Source organism: Dermochelys coriacea, chromosome 1 (assembly GCF_009764565.3).
Source record: "Dermochelys coriacea isolate rDerCor1 chromosome 1, rDerCor1.pri.v4, whole genome shotgun sequence".
NCBI lineage: Eukaryota > Metazoa > Chordata > Testudines > Dermochelyidae > Dermochelys > Dermochelys coriacea.
The window spans coordinates 287116615-287138460 of NC_050068.2; the positions used below are offsets into that span (position 1 = coordinate 287116615).

Genomic DNA, 21846 nt, shown 5'->3' on the forward strand with positions numbered 1-21846 from the left:
GCCTCTCCTGCTCAGGTAAATTGAGTTAAGCTTCTTAACGTAGTAGTTAATTTTTCTAATCCACCCCTGAATGTTTATTAACTTATTACAACTACAAAAACATGCCAAACACAATGTCAGAGAAGGTGGACTCAAAGAAACAATGTTCAAATAATTTCAAATAAGCACAAGAAGCTACTGGATTTGAATATTATATAAACAAACTGGTGCACATGAAAGAGAATGCACATTTTTTAATAAAGCTGTGCACTGGAGAGCATGATGAAACAGAGTCTTTCAAAGTAGTGGCAATATAAATATTGAATGAAATGGAGAACAAAGACTAGTTTGATCTCCTTAAAGTGCGACACTTTCTTAGCAGATCTCTGGACAATATGCAACAAGTATTGGAAAATATACTAAGCCATCACCTTCAGCCCCCAACTAAAACCTCTCCAACGCATCATCAAGGATCTACAACCTATCCTGAAGGACGACCCATCACTCTCACAGATCTTGGCAGAAAGACCAGTCCTTGCTTACAGACAGCCCCCCAATCTGAAGCAAATACTCACCAGCAACCACACACCACACAACAGAACCACTAACCCAGGAACCTATCCTTGCAACAAAGCCCGTTGCCAACTCTGTCCACATATCTATTCAGGGGATACCATCATAGGGCCTAATCACATCAGCCACACTATAAGAGGCTCATTCACCTGCGCATCTACCAATGTGATATATGCCATCATGTGCCAGCAATGCCCCTCTGCCATGTACATTGGCCAAACTGGACAGTCTCTACGTAAAAGAATGAATGGACACAAATCAGACGTCAAGAATTATAACATTCAAAAACCAGTTGGAGAACACTTCAATCTCTCTGGTCACTCGATCACAGACCTGAGTGGCTATACTTCAACAAAAAAGCTTCAAAAACAGACTCCAACGAGAGACTGCTGAATTGGAATTAATTTGCAAACTGGATACAATTAACTTAGGCTTGAATAGAGACTGGGAATGGATGAGTCATTACACAAAGTAAAACTATTTCCCCATGGTATTTCTCCCTCCCACCCCACCCCCCACTGTTCCTCTGATATTCTTGTTAACTGCTGGAATTAGCCTACCTTGCTTGTCACCATGAAAGGTTTTCCTCCTTTCCCCCCCCTGCTGCTGGTGATGGCTTATTTTAAGTGATCACTCTCCTTACAGTTTTCAGAGTAGCAGCCGTGTTAGTCTGTATTCGCAAAAAGAAAAGGAGTACCCGTGGCACCTTAGAGACTAACAAATTTGTTAGTCTCTAAGGTGCCACGGGTACTCCTTTTCTTTTTGCGAATACAGACTAACACGGCTGCTACTCTGAAACCTGTCATTATGCAAGGCACTGAATTTAGCCGTATAGAGTGGAAATCTGTCAACTTCATAAATTTGTTAGTCTCTAAGGTGCCACGGGTACTCCTTTTCTTTCTCCTTACAGTGTGTATGATAAACCCATTGTTTCATGTTCTCTGTGTGTGTGTATATAAATCTCTCCTCTGTTTTTTCCACCAAATGCATCCGATGAAGTGAGCTGTAGCTCACGAAAGCTTATGCTCTAATAAATTTGTTAGTCTCTAAGGTGCCACAAGTACTCCTTTTCTTTAAGCCAATAGGGAATCAATAAAACAATCTTAAGGTAGGAAATCCCGAGAGGCAGTCATCAAGAGTAGGGATTAGCTGGAAATTTCTATATCACCAACGCAAAGGCTGTGATAGAATTAATTCTGTCCTCGACTATTCCATAGCCTGTAGAGCATGCTGGAAAGATACTTACTGTCTTTCTTTGCTTTCCAATTGAATTTTCTATGTCTACTCATGCTGCAACTGCTCTGCAAGATGAAAGGTGATTTAGTATCATCCTGATAACTGTGATTTACTCCCAGTGGTGTCCACAAATCACAGTTCTAGCAGGTTTACAGCTGTGATGTTCGAACAAACTAGATTTGACATAGGGATTCAAGTCACTCCTTACCTTTGCTCAGGGAATCAGCCACACAGTTCAGTCACAAGAGCTTTTACAGCAAAGATAGAGAGGATTTAGTTAATCTGGATTTATGAGAACCAAGCTGCTGCCTCAAACCCTGGATGAATCTCACCAAATTTTTCTATTTCCTTTGAAAAAAACAAAGATATTTTAATGTGCATCGAATAAAGATTATACAGACTGCCTGTAGTGAGTCGTGCCCAGTGGGTGTCAATGGAAACATATATAAAGTGGGCTTGCCCCTGTTTCACTCAAATGGCAAAATTGCCCAAAGACAGCAATTTTCTCTGATTTGCAGTGTGACAATAAAACCCATGGAATGGCTCAGATTGTTGCTAAGGTAGTGTGTTGCTAAGGCAACAGGATTGCAGCACATGAAAGAGGTCGTGGAATCTAGAAACTGTCACTGAATAAAAAGATATGTCCTCTGCTAACTAGCAGGCTTCTATTTTCAAAAGATGCCAAACTTCCATAGGCAGTTTGAAAAAAATCACAACCTCCATTCATCGTAGCAATTTCCACCCCCCCGCCTCAGACTGTACCTAGAGGAGGAGGATGATAAAAGGTGTACTTCCTGGTGACTGAGCCTTTGAGCAGAGAATTATGTATACACCATTTATATAGCACTTTTCATTCCTAGCTTTCAAAGCACTTTATTGAGAAGTGTAACATTATCCTTATTTGACAGATGGGGAAATTGAGATACAAAAAGATTAAGTGACATCCTAGAGGACATACACCGGGGCAGTGGCAGAACTAGGAACAGACTGCAGGCCTCCTAAATCACAGCTGTGGGTCCTACCCCATGCTGTCCCCATTGTATGCTAATTTCTAAAATAAAAAGCTATTAAATCATTTGAATATTTGATTATCTGTACAATAACCACTGAAAGGATAATAGACAATGGAAACCACCTTATGACATCAGAACGTTTCCTAGGGTTTAAAGTCCAGTTTGCTTTTTTTGTGGAAATATTTCTATGGATAATTGTCAAATGAGTCCGGAAGCAACAAATTAGATATTTAAATCAACACTAAGAATGGCAGAGATTAAAAAAATAAAGAGCAGGTTTAGAGTTGCAGACTTGTTAACGAAGGTTAAAAATATACTATATTATCATATGATTTACATCAGAAACATATTGAAAAGTGGGATCTCATTAATAAGACTTGTGACAAAGGCAGAGACAGCTTTGCATTGAACTAAAATGTGCCTTCTATGTTTATTCTCTAACCCGACTAGGATAAATAGCCCTGAGGTTTACGATGCTGAAAGTTGGAAATGGCAGGGTAAGATATGGAAAGCAGATACTGAGTTATTCAGTTACTAGTATATCTTATTTTTGATGTTGAAAAACATCCTTTTGCTGAGACTGTTAGCACTGTATACCGCAATGGAGTGACTGTGACAATGGTAGTTTAGTTACATGCACTAAGGGTCTGTAAAAAGTAGAGATGTTATTCTTTTCACTTGAACAAAGTGATGTAAAGTGACTCCATGGCTCATAGAACTTTCTAATTTAAGTATGTGATTAGAAGTGTCACACAGCATCTTAGCGGGATCTCTACTACAAAACGATGTGTGTGTGGTTTATATCACCACTTTGTGAAGCTGATAACGCTAACAGAATACTATAGAACTGCTAAGGACTGAATGCTATTGAGTCAATAGGATTATTCCCAGCATTGTTTTCCTCTTTCAAATAAAAATCAGTATTTGTTTTCCAATTACAAGAGAAAATTCCTCAGAGATCTTAATATTTTGCAAGATAAACAACCGAGGATGAAAGAAGAATTTTGTCTAGACCCAGGTTAAAGTGTCAATTTCAAAATGAAACTCTCCAGCTCAGTGAAAAAAAATAAAATCAGTTGAACATGTTACTTTAGAACTTTACATTAAAAAAACTGAATTGAGAAAAGGTAAAAACCAAAACCAACCATCCTTTATTATTTCAGAAATACAGTCTATGATAAAGTAAATAATATTTTAAATATTTAATACCAAATACTAACAACAAAGATTGTTTTGCAAAGATGAAATTCACCACCTTTCGGGTTTTCTGATATCGTCCCTCAGTACAACTAAGACCTGGATAAACTAGCCATTGTTCAAGTTTAGCCTAATACAGTACAGCATATTCGGTGCAGTTTAGAATCTTTTAGTGGAATATTCTTGTTTACTGTCATAGCAGAAAAAGCAATTAGTTGACATTTCATAAAGCTGTCCCCCAAGAATAATCCTCAGGCATCAGCAACACCAAAGCTTGACAAAACCCTGGCAACGGGCATGTCTGGGTGCACCAGACGTGTAGGTATGTCGAATTTGCCACTTTCGATTTTCTTACAACTTTTTCCCTTTCCTTCAGTGACTTTTCCATTTATGAGTGTTTCCTCTTTTTTATTGCCTCGGCTTTAACGGCCAAGCTCTTTGCACAGATTGTCAGGACCACAATTAGGACTCCTACCAGGAAAGTAACCAGAGGCCAGAGAAAGCAATGCAAGAGAACCGTCTCATCATGGGTACGCCTAAGCAGCACATCATCTGGTCTGTAAAGGAGGGAGGAAAAACAGGAGAAATAAATTATATATATATATCAAACAGGCATCAATTCATCCTTCAATGGAAGGCATTTGACCTGGAAACAATAATGGCATTTTATTTGTAACAGGGCAGAAAATGATTAAGTGGATCATTCCACTTTAATTTGCAAATATATGATCAACATTCATGGCCTTCTGCCGGGGTGTTTTGTCTGAAGTATTTTGCAGAGAAAAACCCATTCAGAAAAAAATGGTCTGGGATTTTAGGTTATCATATAAAGCAGTGAAAGACAGCACAATGTAATAACATCAGAGTGTTATTTACGAAAAACAGTAAAATGATCACTTAATACACTACATCAGTACTCTAAAATGTAGGTGTCAAATTGCATCAAAATGAGATAATTACTTTTAAAGTGTTACTTTTTAATTAATTACTTTAATTACTTTTTAAACATTCTAACTCATTAACTTCTAGTTTTTACTACACTGGGCATAGGGGTGTGGAGAGAATTATAATGCTTGAAACAAAGCATTGGTAACAGTCAAATATAACATAAGCAGGGCCTGTGCCAGTACAACCCCTTTCCCCACAGTTCTGCCACTTCTCTGCATTAGGGGTTTGCTACAGCCTAACTACCTCTGTGGATTGCCATCAATTGCTAGAATCGAGGCAAATTCCTAGTATAGACACAGCCTTTTTCTCATTCCTAAACTGCTACAATCGCCTAGTACAGGACTTCATGACAGCAGAGTCTATCAGAGTAGTGTCAATCTGTGGTTTGCTAGTGAAAACAAAACAACTGCCAATGGAAACAATGAGTAAACTTTTCAAACATGCCTAAATCACTTCGAAAGTCACAGGAACTTAGGCGCTATTGAAAATTTTACCCTAGGCAGAGGCCAATTCCATAGTGACCAATTCATTTTAGTATTCAGGTCTGTAGCAGGTTTGTTAATTTCCAATAGGGGAACCTGAAAAGGTTTAGAAACTCAGTTTGGATAAAGCATCTGAAATATCAACTGTTTATCTGCACCTCCCAAGTCTGAAAACTTCGTCTGGAAATCTTATGGACAAGTTTTCTCATTTCTACCTCTTTCTGCTCCCACTGTAATGACGGTAATAACGTTAAATCAGCCTCATGATACATGGACAGTTCTGCTATTTTTACAATCAGAGCCACAAAGAGCAGAAACACACATACAAATAACGATCAGAGGGGAGGAGAACTTTTTCAAATCCCAGAAAAGGATTTGAGTTGATGTTCGAGATGTCCGGATAAGGTCAGAACCAACATTACCCCTCTGGACCAGGGCCACCTGATGCTAGTCTTCCCATAAACTGCTCTGCTTAAAATAAAAAGAAAAGGAGTACCCGTGGCACCTTAGAGACTAACAAATTTTATTTTTTTTCTATACGGCTAAATTCAGTGCCTTGCATAATGACAGGGTTTTTTTTTTTTTCTATACGGCTAAATTCAGTGCCTTGCAGGTACTCCTTTTCTTTTTGCGAATACAGACTAACACAGCTGCTACTCTGAAACCTGCTTAAAATACTAACCAATAACTTGCATGTTGGTGTTATTAAGCCCAGTGAGTTGAATATAGCTGGCATGGTTCTCCTCTCAGTGGTTTCAATCAGAAGCACCCTCACTGAAGTCAGTGGAATTATACTGATGGAAAACTGGTGGAAATGAGAGGAGATCCTGGCCCAGTGATTACAACCCTTCTCATCGGCTGTTGATCTTCTAATTTCCAGGTATACTGTCTCTTTCTGATTATTATAAGATAAACAAACTTCAAGGTCAGGAGAGTCGGGACGAAACTCTTTTGCCTCTTCCCCACATACCTCACTGTGGAATTCATTAAATATATTATGGCTTTTTTTTTCTTCCCTGAAACATCCCAGCCACCAAGAAAGACAAAATTCCAGGCTAAATGACTGATAGTCTGTGTTGATATAGCAAACCCTAGAGTCTATGGACATCCCATTGAAATCAGTGGGAGATGGTTAGTTCACTGAATATTATCCCTTTGGATTTTAAGTTCATGACAGTAGGGGCTGTGTCACTATACATTTTCAAAGTGTCTAACACAATGGGGCCCTGATTCTGCCTCTGGGCACTAGCACAATATAAAAAAAAAAGCAGCAAAAGAACTTGGCATATTCAGCAGGACAGCGAGTGAAGTGCACTCCACTGGGTGTTCCTGGATCATACTGAGACAGTAAATTAGTTACTATAACTATAATAACCCCTCCCCCCCAATATTTGATATTTGAATGATAGCACACAAATCTAAAATATTTTCTCAGAAAATACTATGCTGTTTTTGTCACACTTTGTACCTAATGTTTGACTAACAGAGTGGAATTTGACAATGAATGGTTAACAAAGAGCATCCCCATTCCCGGTTCTCAACTTGCAAGGGAAGTTAAGACTAAGTATTTTTTTTAAAGTGGGTACTAATCAAAGAATAAGATACATAAAACAGCGAGCAAGCAAACCTGAAAACTGGATTCAGTTAGGGCAATGAAGGTGTAATTAGAGAGAGCCAGACTTCCTTTCAGTTGTGTCCTATCAGAGAATTTGGAACGCATCTGTACAAATTACAGGAGTGATGAATTGTAACATTCATTATAGAGAGATATTCAAGTCTTATACTTGATCTTTTAAAAGTTTTCCATACAGGAAATGAGCCAAAGGCATACTAAGCATTTTCTTCAATTCCAAATATCTGTGCAACATATCAGATATTGGAGTACTCAGTAGAGGTCCTATTTTTTAAACATATATTATTTTACTGTATAATTTTCTGTGTACATGACATGACACGTTAACATGTTTACTAAATGTATACTGACATGCCAGGCCTAAGTACATGCTACTGCTGCTCTGATTGATTTTTTGGAAGGTTCTAAAATACAGAATATAGATAGCATCATTAAAGGGCTCACAAATTATTTAAAGTTTCAGAGTAGCAGCCGTGTTAGTCTGTATTCGCAAAAAGAAAAGGAGTACTTGTGGCACCTTAGAGACTAACAAATTTATTAGAGCATAAGCTTTCGTGAGCTACAGCTCACTTCATCGGATGCATTTGGTGGAAAAAACAGAGGAGAGATTTATATACACACACACAGAGAACATGAAACAATGGGTTTATCATACACACTGCATCCGATGAAGTGAGCTGTAGCTCACGAAAGCTTATGCTCTAATAAATTTGTTAGTCTCTAAGGTGCCACAAGTACTCCTTTTCTTTTTGCGAATACAGACTAACACGGCTGCTACTCTGAAACCTGTGATTATGCAAGGCACTGAATTTAGCCGTATAGAGTGGAAATCTGTCAACTTCATGAAAAAACTCGCACAGATACAGACAGACATCATCTTCCTCTCCAAATGCAAACAGATGGACATCATACCGAAAGGACTGAAGGTAAAAAATCCATTACAATCTACATACCACACAGACTATGCTGACAGCTTGTGCCACACACTCTCAAGGAAACTGCGGAACCACCTGATCAACATCCTCTACAGCAAACAGGGCAAGATTAAGAATGAGCTCTCAAAACTGGATACTCTCATAAAGAACCAACCTTCCACACAAACTTCCTCGTGGCTGGACTTTACAAAAACTAGACAAGCCATTTACAAAACACACTTTGATTCTCTACAAAAGAAAAAGGACACTAAGCTATCTAAACTACTATATGCCACAAGGGGCCACAACAATGGTTCCCGTAACCCACCCAGCAATATTGTTAATCTATCCAACTATACTCTTAGCCCAGCGGAAGAATCTGTCCTATCTCGGGGCCTCTCCTTTTGCCCCTCCACCCCCACGAACATGATACAGTTCTGTGGTGACCTAGAATCCTATTTTCGACGTCTCAGACTCAAGGAATATTTCCAACACACCTCTGACCAACATATTAACCCACAGAGACCTTCCTGCAAAAAGAAGGATTCTAGGTGGACTCCTCCTGAAGGTCGAAACAGCAGCCTGGATTTCTACATAGACTGCTTCCGCCGACGTGCACGAGCTGAAATTGTGGAAAAGCAGCATCGCTTACCCCATAACCTCAGCCATGCAGAACACAGTGCCATCCACAGCCTCAGAAACAACTCTGACATCATAATCAAAAAGGCTGACAAAGGAGGTGCTGTCGTCATCATGAATAGGTCAGAGTATGAACAAGAGGCTACTAGGCAGCTCTCCAACACCACTTTCTACAAGCCATTACCCTCTGATCCCACTGAGAGTTACCAAAAGAAACTACAGCATTTGCTCAAGAAACTCCCTGAAAAAGCACAAGAACAAATCCGCACAGACACACCCCTGGAGCCAGGACCTGGGGTATTCTATCTGCTACCCAAGATCCATAAACCTGGAAATCCTGGACGCCCCATCATCTCAGGCATTGGCACCCTGACAGCAGGATTGTCTGGCTATGTAGACTCCCTCCTCAGGCCCTTCGTTACCAGCACTCCCAGCTATCTTCGAGACACCACCGATTTCCTGAGGAAACTACAGTCCATTGGTGATCTTCCTAAAAACACCATCCTAGCCACTATGGATGTAGAAGCCCTCTACACCAACATTCCACACAAAGATGGACTACAAGCCGTCAGGAACAGTATCCCCGATACTGTCACGGCTAACCTGGTGGCAGAACTTTGTGACTTTGTCCTGACCCATAACTATTTCACATTTGGTGACAATGTATACCTTCAAATCAGCGGCACTGCGATGGGTACCCGCATGGCCCCACAGTATGCCAACATTTTTATGGCTGACTTAGAACAACGCTTCCTCAGCTCTCGTTCCCTAATGCCCCTACTCTACTTGCGCTACATTGATGACATCTTCATCATCTGGACCCATGGAAAAGAAGCTCTTGAGGAATTCCACCATGATTTCAACAATTTCCATCCCACCATCAACCTCAGCCTGGACCAGTCCACACAAGAGATCCACTTCCTGGACACTACGGTGCTAATAAGCGATGGTCACATAAACACCACCCTATATCGGAAACCTACTGACCGCTATTCCTACCTAAATGCCTCTAGCTTTCATCCAGATCATACCACTCGATCCATTGTCTACAGCCAAGCGCTACGATATAACCGCATTTGCTCCAACCCCTCAGACAGAGACAAACACCTACAAGATCTCTATCATGCATTCCTACAACTACAGTACCCACCTGCTGAAGTGAAGAAACAGATTGACAGAGCCAGAAGAGTACCCAGAAGTCACCTACTACAGGACAGGCCCAACAAAGAAAACAACAGAACGCCACTAGCCATCACCTTCAGCCCCCAACTAAAACCCCTCCAACGCATCATCAAGGATCTACAACCTATCCTGAAGGACGAGCCATCGCTCTCTCAGATCTTGGGAGACAGACCAGTCCTTGCTTACAGACAGCCCCCCAATCTGAAGCAAATACTCACCAGCAACCACACACCACACAACAGAACCACTAACCCAGGAACCTATCCTTGCAACAAAGCCCGTTGCCAACTCTGTCCACATATCTATTCAGGGGATACCATCATAGGGCCTAATCACATCAGCCACACTATCAGAGGCTCGTTCACCTGCGCATCTACCAATGTGATATATGCCATCATGTGCCAGCAATGCCCCTCTGCCATGTACATTGGCCAAACTGGACAGTCTCTACGTAAAAGAATGAATGGACACAAATCAGACGTCAAGAATTATAACATTCAAAAACCAGTTGGAGAACACTTCAATCTCTCTGGTCACTCGATCACAGACCTAAGAGTGGCTATACTTCAACAAAAAAGCTTCAAAAACAGACTCCAACGAGAGACTGCTGAATTGGAATTAATTTGCAAACTGGATACAATTGACTTAGGCTTGAATAGAGACTGGGAATGGATGAGTCATTACACAAAGTAAAACTATTTCCCCATGGTATTTCTCCCTCCCACCCCACCCCCCACTGTTCCTCTGATATTCTTGTTAACTGCTGGAATTAGCCTACCTGCTTGTCACCATGAAAGGTTTTCCTCCTTCCCCCCCCTGCTGTTGGTGATGGCTTATCTTAAGTGATCACTCTCCTTACAGTGTGTATGATAAACCCATTGTTTCATGTTCTCTGTGTGTGTGTATATAAATCTCTCCTCTGTTTTTTCCACCAAATGCATCCGATGAAGTGAGCTGTAGCTCACGAAAGCTTATGCTCTAATAAATTTGTTAGTCTCTAAGGTGCCACAAGTACTCCTTTTCTTTTTGAAATTATTTAAAGGGATATTATCATATTCTTATACACGAATCTACCATTTTATATTTGAGAAAGAGAAAAATGACCATTGGGAGAATTATAAGAATTACATGAGCCCTCTCTTTAAATTCAGATGCAAAGCAATGAGCTGCACTCACGTTAGCAACTCCACCCGGGTCAATTAACATGTAAAAACATAGTCAGGAAGCTAGAAAGAAGGACACAGGCCCCATGAGTGTGGGGTGTTCCGCTGAAAATGAGATGTGAGGTTGGCCGGGAAACAATTGTTGTGGGTATAGCGACAAGAGGGAAGATTTTAAAAAATTGTCTGTCTGGGTACTCTGCGTTGCAGAGTGAAGATGTGATTGTAGCAAAGATAAGCATAGCTATTATCTAGCTAGCACAGGTAACGTAACAGTAGCAGTGTAGAAGTGGTGACGCAGGCTTCAGCATAGGCTACCAATCTGAATACAAGCCCTCCGGGGACCCTGAGTATATATTTGGATTGCTAGCTTGTGCCATCACATCTATGTTCTGTTTTGGTATCCATGCTAGGTACAATAATTGGTGCAACCATGAGTGCTACCAGTAGAATCCATTGTAATAAAGCACTGTAGCAAATCAGCTATATCCCCCAAGCCAGACAGGATTGTAAAGTCAGGAGTGGCATTACAAATGTTTTCCTCAAATAGAGTTTATTACTTATCCTTCCACATTTATTACAGAATCTCCTATAAGAGGCCCCAGGGACTGTAAACATTTGACTTTCATCAATCTGCATATGTATTACAAATTTATTAAAACAAACCCCCAAGTCCTTTGTACACACAGCAGATTTATTCAGTGAGTGATAACTGGAACATCTCTGTGTGATAATTTAATAGCCTTTCTTCAAGATTAGTCTCATCCCAGGCTGATCCTGTGGCCCAAGGATAACCAAAAGTACAGAAGAGGTGAAATTCTACCTTCATGGACAAACCTCAGAACAAATGACTAATGACATTTTGATACTGGATTCATTTGTCTGATTAATTCTGATTGATTCAGAGTTTCTTTCTGACAGACAAATATAAAGCCTTGTTCGCTAATGAAAGCACATTCCCATATATGTTTGTGTACAACTGTGTGGTAGTTGCAATGAACAAGGCTCAAAAGTTCAGAGGTCTGTTGTGATAATTGGCTCCCCAATAGAATGTGCATTTTAGTGACTAACAAACCATGCATGAAGCACTTGCATGTACATATTAGAAAAATAAAGCAGCTACCCAGAAAATTTTCGTATGGTAAAGGGGAAGGAGGAGTGTCAAAAACTGTCATTAAATCCACTGTTTGAAATCCCCTTCAAGTTCAATAATTTTCCCCAAGAGAGCAGAAATATGAGCTTAGAAAGATGTAAAGGAGCCACACAACTAGGGGAAGAGAATAGAGAAAAGTAAAAGAACAGCTGGTAGAGTGGGGCAGAGAATACACCGACTTTTAAAAAAAACTCCAGAGGAGATTCTGGCAATTACAGGCTGGTAAACCCAACTTTAATACCAGGCAAATTGGTTGAAACGATAGTAAAGAACAGAATTATCAGACACATATATGAACATATTAGAACACAACATGTTGGGGAAGAGTCAACATGACTTAGGTAAAGGGAAGTCATGCCTCACCAATCTATTAGAATTTTTTGAGAGAGTCAACAAAGCATGTGAACAAGGGTGATCCAGTAGATATAGTGTACTTGGACTTTCAGAAAGGCTCTTAAGCAAAGTAAGCAGTCATGGGATAAGAGGGAAGGTCACCTCATCAGTAGCTGGTTAAAAGATAGGAAACAAAAAGGAGGAGGTCAGTTTTCATGGAGGAAAGAGGTAAATAGCAGAGTTTCCCAAAGATCTGTACTTGGACCAATACTGTTCAACATATTCATAAACAATCTGGGAAAAGGGTGTTAATAATGAGGTGGCAAAGTTTGAAGACAATACTAAATTACTCAAGATAGTTAAGTCCAAAGCAGACTGCAAAGAGCTACAAAAGGATCTCACAAAACTGGATTACTGGGCAAGAAAATGGCAGATGAAATTCAATGTTGATAAATGCAAAGTAATGCACATTGGAAACCATAATCCCAAGTATATATATACAAAATGATGGGCTCTAAATTAGTTATTACCATCATGAAGGAAACCTTGAAGTCATTGTGGATAGTTCTCTGAAAACATCTACTCAATGTGCAGCGGCCATCAAAAAAGCTAACAATATGTTAGGAACCATTAGGAAAGGGACAGATAATAAAATAAGAAAATATCATGATGTCACTGTATAACTTCAAGGCACACCCACACTTGGAATACTGTGTGAAGCACTGGCCATCCCTCTCTCAAAAAAGATATATTAGAATTGGAAAAAGTACAGAGAAGGGCAACAGAAATGATTAGGGGTGTGGAACAACTTCCATATGAGCAATTAAAAATACTGGTACTATTCAGGTTAGAAAAGAGATGAATAAGGGGCAGGGGATATGACAGAGGTCTATAAAATGATGAATGGTGTGGGAAAAGTGACTAAGGACATGTTATTTACCCCTTCACATAACATATGAACTAGGCTGAAATTAATATGTAGCAGGTTTAAAATAAACATAAGGAAGTACTTCTTCACACAATGCACAGTCTACCTGTGGAATTTGTTCCCAGAGGATCTTGTGAAGGCCAAAACTAGAACTGGGTTGAAAATAAAATTAGATAAATTCATGGAGAACAGGTCCATCAATGGCAATTCATAGGATCACAGAATAGAATCACAGAATATTAGGGTTGGAAGAGACCTCGGGAGGTCATCTCGTCCAATCCCCTGTTCAAAGCAGGAACAACACCAACTAAATCATTCCAGCCATGGCTTTGTCAAGCCGGGCCTTAAAAACCTCTAAGGGTGGAGATTAGCCAAGATGATCAGGGATGCAACCCCATGCTCTAGGTGTCCCTAAACCTTGATTGCCAGAAGCTGGCACTGCTTAACAGGGGACGGATCACTCCATAATTGCCCTGTTCTACTCATTCCCTCTGAAGCATCTGGCACCAGAAGACAGGTACTGGGCTAGATGGACCATTGGTCTGACCCAGTATGTCCTTTCTAGTGTTTCTTTTGTTCTTAAACAGGAAGGGTAGCAGTGGAGGCAGAAAGACATGCCTCAGGTGTGAATGACAATAATGGGAAGAGAAGGAGAAGTGCTATGCTTAAGTGGTAGTGGGAGGTTGAGGGAGCACAGAGAGAGACCAAACAGGACAGAGGAAATTAGATTCTTGTTAATCTTGATTATGTCGTGCTATATAGTTTGTGGCCCACATACACAGCTCCTTCTCTTGTTTGCTGGGTGATCTCTTCCTTCACTCGTAGTGGTGCTCCTCCTCAGCAAGAGAATGATAAATAACTGCTCCTTTTAATTCCAGATCTTTAAATATGTAGGTGGGATAGTAAAATCACCCATATAGTACAGATATCTCAGTTGCCCACATAACTCCAAACACTATTCTATTATTTCCTTGTGCGGGACTACTGTTCTCCTGGCTATCCTCCCTGATTTAAATCCCGATCAGTTCCACTCAGCCATATCAGTTTGCTACTTTTACCAGTTGTCTACCTCGACACAGTAGATACCAAATTCTGACTGGTGCTACCAACTGGACCAAGCACAAGGACTGGTCGTTGCAATACATTCTGACAGGGAACAGACAGACACCCTTCATGACTTGTTAGTAGCAGGAAAAAGAAGATGAAGAAATAAAAAGTGATCATTGGTTTATTGTAGTTGGCTTTTTTTATTTGTTCGAAATGGAAAAGGACATCATGGTTAATGAGCATCATTATGTTAATGAAGCAAATTGTGAAAAGGAAGCATCTTATGAATTTCTAAGCACCTATTCTCACACTTATAAACAATCTTCTTCCTTTGTCTGTCGCTATTATTTTGATATGATCACCTTAGCCCCAGCATTGCCACTAGCCTTCCAATGTGCAAGACAATGCTTATTTTTGTGCAGCAGTCCCACATCTTGCAAAATTAGCTTGCAGAACAATAAAAAATAGAGTCTCTGAATTTATTTTCAGGTGTTGCAATGTAATGTTACTGTGTGCTGCTGCTGCTTCTACCATACCTGATGATGTTGCATTAGGTCATGGAACTCTGCATCCATGTAAACACACACAAGCAATATTTTAAAGGAGATCTACATAGGATTTAAAAAGAAAAATCCACAGTGTGGACTTGTATCCTTTTTGCTTCTTGAGGACGTAAAAAGACGACCACATTTTTTAAAGGGGTGTGCCAGGCATTCCACTTGTTTTTAAAATTAGAAAAATGAAGATGTCAAGTCTTATCTTATCAGGTTTCCACGGGCAGGCCTCTTGGAGGGTCTGCAAGTTCTCAGACCTTAGTTGAAAGTGTAGGCGTATAGAATCTCACAAACAAATGTATAGTGTTTTCTACAACACCTACCAACACATTATCTATGTACTTATACATACTATGTACATACAACATATAACAGCTCTTCCACACATGGGGGAAAAAAAAACCACTAACAAAAACTGCACACATTCCCATTTTAAAATCAAGAACTAAGTTTTTCTTTTTGTTCTTCATGTGTTTTTCTGCTTCCCAACCTGTTTAATTTACATAAATAAAACCTAAAAATTGCAGACCCAAACAAGCATTTCCCTTTCTATGTATTTGACCTTTCGAAACTCATTCCTGCCTCTAAAAGAAAAGATATGCGATCCGATCAATGCTGTGTTAGTGAGTTTATTTGCACTTTGAACATCTCTAAACCACTTTGTTGTCAACCTCTCTGTGACACCCTGGCACCCCATTATTCACCACTGTCATGTAATTAGGATATGTTTTGCACAAAGTATGCCTTGTGAGGTATCATTTTAAAAGTCTTGATCTGCTCGACATTAATATCTTGTTGGATGGTATGTGCTATCGTCGTATGTGAAGTTATGAAGTTTGGCTATGTATGTGTTACTGAAACATGTTGTGAGGTTGAAAACACCCACAAGCAGCCTTTCGGATACAACAGTAAAAAGGCCAAACAATGTTAATGGCTTATTGAGGAAATGCACATAAGCACAAGGATTACCCCAGGAACTGTGGGAAATGGGAAGAAGATATTAAAGAGGGAAATGACATGATGGTACCTCACTCTCCTTATAACACCACACCGGAAACACCTGAGGAACAAAGACTGAACTGGGGAAAGTGATGGTCCCAGGCTAAAGGGATTTCTAGCCTGTGTATGCAAACCTGGGAAACCCAAACTGCAAAGCAAAGGCAGCTTGTGCCTTAAGAATCTGCCAGCCTGTTTATCATTCAGGGTGAAAATCTGCTAATTCATATCCTACCTATCTTGTATATTATATCTCAGTTTGCAGTTTTGTTTATTTACTAGGTAATCTGCTTTGATCAGTTTGCTATCACTTACAATCACTTAAAATCTATCTTTTTGTAGCTAATAAATTTATTTTATGTTTTAATCCAAACCAGTGTGCGTTTGACTAAGGTGTCTGGGGAAAATCTCAGCTTGGTTACCACAAGTGTACATGGTCCTCTTCACATTGAGGGAGAGGTAGACCAAGTATTAATCCCAGATACGGGCCAGATTTGACCAGGGCAGGATGGTACTGCTCTGGGGTCCTAGGCTGGTGGTTAGAGAGCCTGCATGTAACTGTAGCTGGGTGTGTCCCTATCTGTGTGAATGCTGGTGAAAGTGCAAACTTGGAGGGCCTTGCAGCTTGTCACAGCTGCACAGTGTGAGAGGGAGCCCAGGCTGGTGGGTCAGAAGGCTCAGTGGTACCCCAGTTCTGGGTGGAACCCGTCACACTCTCCTTCTCCTGTATGATCAATAAGAAGAGCAATGTCAAAGGCAAAAAACTAAAATGCATCCTTCGTACTTGCCAAGAAAGTTTAACTTAATATAAAATGCAGTCATCTTAAAAGCAGCACCCTAGTGCTGAACAATCTTGAAAGTAATGAAAGTCAGTGAAGTGAGATAGCACAGTACAATGGTATTTGTATGCCAGCACTCTGGCTTCAGTGTATACTCCAGTCTGAGGTCAGCCTTCCACTCAGAGAATCAGCTGGAAGGCCTTTGATATTGACCAACTCTGGAGAAAGTTACAGATAAGTTGGCCACACAGACAACATAATGTCACTCCGTACATTCTAGTTGCATCTACTATCTGATAAGAAGTATGATGGCAATCACAGCCAGTGTTGGAATCAAACCCATAAAAAAATTAATACCATCCCTGGCTTGCTACCGTGCCAAAACAATCTCTTGCTGTCTTTGCCACCAACTCCCCCACCGCCAACAGATTCAACTTTTCTGAGACCAAGATCCCCATTCCCAGCCCATTAACTGAATCCACAGATCCTGCTTTAATCCATCCATCCTTCTTTTTGCTGTTTACACCCTTCAAATATTTATGGAATTGGGTCCCCCTCTTTCCTTAGGCCATGGTCCTACAAACACCTATGCACATGCTTAACTTGACTCCCGTTAATAACCCCACTGATGCAATGGTAGTGAAGATAAGCACATGGGTTAAGCACTTCCAGGATCAGGGCCTTAGCCACACTATTCATATTTAGGCTTGGGAGGTTGTTTGTTTGTTGGTTTGTTTTTTAAATCTTTTCTTATGCCCATCACAGCAGATATATAGTCATTTTTCATTGAAGGGAATTCAGGGAAGAGCAATCTAGCTACACATTTCTGGTAATGACATGGTGCAGTTTTACAGATGCAGTCTCACCAAGGATGTATAATACTTACTCCTGGACACAACATGACCAGAAAGATACAGACAAACAGGAAAAGAGAAGAACAACAATAATCAATCCATGTACCTGAGAAGGGAAAATATACGGAGAGGTAAGTTGACTGCTTTAAGCTAAGAAAGCTATCTATCCCTTGATACATGTGTAAGTCCAATTACTGCTAATGGGAAATACACAGACACCCAGAAAGAAGAATAATTCCCTAAGTAGAATTGCCTGAAGCCACAACTCTCCACTTTATAAGTATGAAAGAATGAAAACTGATAGTTGTGTGAACAAACATTAATCAAATCTAAGGCTCATTTCCTCCATGAACACAACTCCTCACAGTCAAAATGGTATAATTCCTTCCTCTTTGGGGAAGAAACACAAATTTGTTACAAGTAAGGATTTTGTCAATTTTGGTAGCAAAACAAAGTCAGCTTTTGCAATATAGTGAAACTTTTTCTGGGACAACTGCCTTTCAGTGTCACACACAAACAAAATTCAACAGCAAAAAACTAAAAATACTTTGTTCACCAGCAATGAGAATTCTCTCACACATTTTTTACTGTCAAGATAGAACGTTTTCAAATACTTTGCTTCAAGACCAATGGAAAGCAGAGGATGGAAAGGTTGTGTAAATATTTCTAGCTATGCAAATGTAGACAGTGACTTACCTTAGATGCTTATTAAAATAACATGTAAATGGATGTGAACCCACTTCCACTTTCCAGTATTCCTGCCAGTGTGTGACAATTTCAGAATTCTTCTGATTTTCTCTTTCACAGGGAGGGATGTATGAACACTGTCAAAACAGGTTCCAAAATGCAATTATTTTAGTACTCAACAATATAAGGCATCATTCTCTCTGGATTTTCCTCACCAAAGTCACACATAGTGATAAAGACTGAATCTATGGATTCAAGTCTTCAAACAGAAGGGACCAAAAAGTTAGATGAACATTCCTTGATCATTAATTGCTCAATATTTATGTTTTAATGATCAGTTACAAAAGAATGATTTACTATGTGCTTTACTAACTTTACTACTATCGGCTCTTTCTCACACACTCCTCTATCCTTCCAGGAAACATGATACTGTTTCGCATGTTGAAATTAAAAAAGATGAAAAGGAGAGGATTAATTTTCAAGGTGGTTCTAGCTAGCTGTACGCATGGGTGATATTTTGAAAATTAGAAATCATTACAAACTTTTATGACATGTACAATCACATGTTCCATTTAACAATGTACAAATAAATAAATAAATAAATAGTCATTATTACAGCAAATTTTCACCAACAGATCTCAAAATACCATACAAAGGATAGGTATTACCCCACATTAATAGATACAAGGTTTGCAGGAAACAAGCACAGGACATTGAAAATCCCAATTCAGCAAAACGTTTTAGCACATGCTTAAATTACTTTGAAGTCAACCTGATTTAAGCCTGTATTTATGTGCTTTGTTGAACTCGGGCCCAGATGCCTGATTCAAAGTCTACTGAAGTCAATCGGAGTCTGTCCATTGACTTTAGTGGGCTTTGGATCAGGCCTTACGTGACTTGTTGCAGGTCACAGAGGAACAGAACCAAGTGTCCTGCTTCCCAGCCTCTCATTTAACCACAATGCCTCCCTTCATACCACTTATACCTTAAACACATATTTTTAGAATTAGTACCACAGTTTATTCTTTGGAGAAATATTTATACCTCAGGGCACAAGCATAATTCTTTCAGTCATTAATAGGTATCCCATCCATCCAGGAGAGAGAGAATTCACCCTTTCATTTGCGAAATTCAATAGGCAAAGTTATCACTACAAACAGTACACTGCTTTGTTAACATAAGCAACAATGGAAACATTTTTATTTACCTTCCCTCGTGTGAGAGGGTATTGAGCCTGAATTCACATGAGCACAGCACAGTGTGCATGGTATGACCTGTGTCCCTTTTAAAACTGGGAGCTGTAGTCACAGAACATATGACGAGGAAGAACTATGTGACCAACAGGAAGCCAGATATAGGATTTCCACACTCTTCGGTAGGGGTAGCAGACAGGAACCCCAGGCTCAGGGAAGTCCTAGTGCAGGTCTCTCCATAGTAACCTGAAAGGACAACTAATAGGGAAGAGTCCCTCAGAACTCTTATTTGAAAACAAAGACAGCTGTGAGGAAAGGATCTTGATTAGGTGCCTGGTGGGCACTTTTCTATCATCCCATCGGTGAACTTATGCCTCCACTCTACCATTGAACTACTTCACACTGTACAGAGCTGGAAGCCTGTCTCCTTTATATCCATTATATCACTGTGATTTTTTTACAGGTAAAAACAAGTTCTTAGGTATTCATCAGTCTGATCAAGTAAAACGTTGTTATTTCTGTCAGCATCCACACTTATTTTTAATAAACTCCTGTATTCTAACCTGCAACAAAGTGCAAATTCTCTCTCGTTTGTTTCAAGTTAAAACTTGCCTTTTTCATAACAAAGCGCCCCCATTTTCACAGCAACACATTTGGTGTGGCTGTCATGTATAGCTGTTCACATCCTGGTGCTGAGAAGAGAATCCTACCCTACGATTCTTTTCCAGGTTTGTATTTTTAGAAATAAGTAGCACCACAATGACTATTGTTCTGCAGATGCTGAAACAGAATACAAGTGTTTTGTTGCTTTTTGTTATTTCAAATTTAAAATCACTTCCCGTGGCCAAAACCTTTCTTTGTTCAATAATGCAGTTTGGGAGTTTGTTCAGCAGTGGCCTTTAGGACTACCACGTCCACCAGAGGTCTTTTAGGGCCTGCTGGTTGGTGGAAGGGTTAAGACTTGTTAGCTTGACAACAGGGTGTGTTCTATTTATGAGGGTTATTGGGCGTAAGGCTTCTGTGCCTTTCTGCCAGGCTGCGTTGACTCTGGTTGAAGCGAAGAGATTTTCTTTAGGCCACGAACTAGCATAGGCCCCTGCCATGGGAGTGAGGAGAAAGGAGGAGTATGTTTGCACTGTCTGCTGGGCTATGTTCATTCAGTTTCAGTAATGTCTTTTGCCTGGTGCAGTGTTTGAGCTCTCCTGGAGATGTTTAGAGGTCACTCCTTTTATTGTTCTGTCATCTTCTGGTTGCATTCTCTGCTGGATGAAATTTATAGGCACATCACAGTGTTTGATAAGAAAAGTGAGCCACCAGGATTTCCTGTGGAGAAATTCCACCCCCCATGCATGAGATTCCTCATTTCTCAATCTGGCTGAGTTGACATGGCTCACTTGTACCAATCCCACTACTATAATTCCAACTTGAAAATGGTAATTGCCGAATGAGGTAATAATGGCTATTATTTTTTATAAATAACATATGCCCCGGAGTTCACCTGGTTGGTATTATCCTGAGTGAGTTCAAGGCATTAAATCAAAGGAGGATGGCAGAAGGAAAACAAACTGGTAACAACAAAACAATGGCAAAGATAAAGTATGTCCAGAGAATACCAGGGGTCCTTGAGGAAACGATGGGGAATACTCCAGCCAGCCCCCAACCAGGCTGGTAAGGTTTACTCTTCCCATTTCTGAGGCCAGGATCAAAGGGGATACTAAACCATCAAAGCATCAAGGGCCTAAAAGAGTAAAGGGGGTTGACTGAGTTGCTGGGGAGCATCAGTGAGCACTGATAGGAATACAACAAGACACAGAGACCATACTGTAGCAGGGCAGTCTTCATCTTCCAACCCACAGATGAAGGTAACTGGGCTGAAGGGGGCTTACCAAATTTGAAGATATAGGTAAGGGGAAATATATATATAGCCTTTTTGTTTTATCCCTTTGTTCAATGTGCTACATGTCTTTGCCTGAATGACTAAATAGTGCTTTGTTCTGAAAAAATTATTTTTGAGTCACTCTCATCAGCTGTTACAGGCTCCCAGACGAAAAGAGCTAGAAGGTGCCAAACCCAGTTTAGGTTGCAGCCTCCCAGCTTATCACCTGTGTTAACCCGACAGCCCCGAGATCCAGTCTAGGAGTGGGAGGACCATAGGGCTCTACCCAGAGAGGGATGAAGTTAGTGAAACCTGCTTCCAAAGGGGCACACCTGAGAGGAACTGAAAGGGGTCTGAAGTGTGATTTGCCCCAAAACCGTGATAGTCAGTAAAATACTTGTACCCCTCCTGCCAGATCTTCAGAGAAACTGCTGCCATCTTTGTACTATTTAATTCAAGAAGTGGGGGGAAATCAGTTGAGAGGCTTCCC

General features: G+C 40.2%; 1 protein-coding gene across 1 annotated transcript in view; it reads right to left on the reverse strand.

Moving 5' to 3' along the window:
- Positions 1–3929: 3929 nt before the first annotated feature.
- KCNMB4 (potassium calcium-activated channel subfamily M regulatory beta subunit 4) overlaps positions 3930–21846 on the reverse strand; it is a 36046-nt gene continuing 18129 nt past the window's right edge. Inside the window, exons 2-3 of the mRNA XM_038370041.2 lie at positions 18297–18424; positions 3930–4555 (exon numbers count right to left, since the gene is read on the reverse strand). Coding sequence (XP_038225969.1) covers positions 4387–4555; positions 18297–18424 — 297 coding nt within the window. The 3' untranslated portion in view covers positions 3930–4386. The remainder of the gene's footprint in view (positions 4556–18296; positions 18425–21846) is intronic.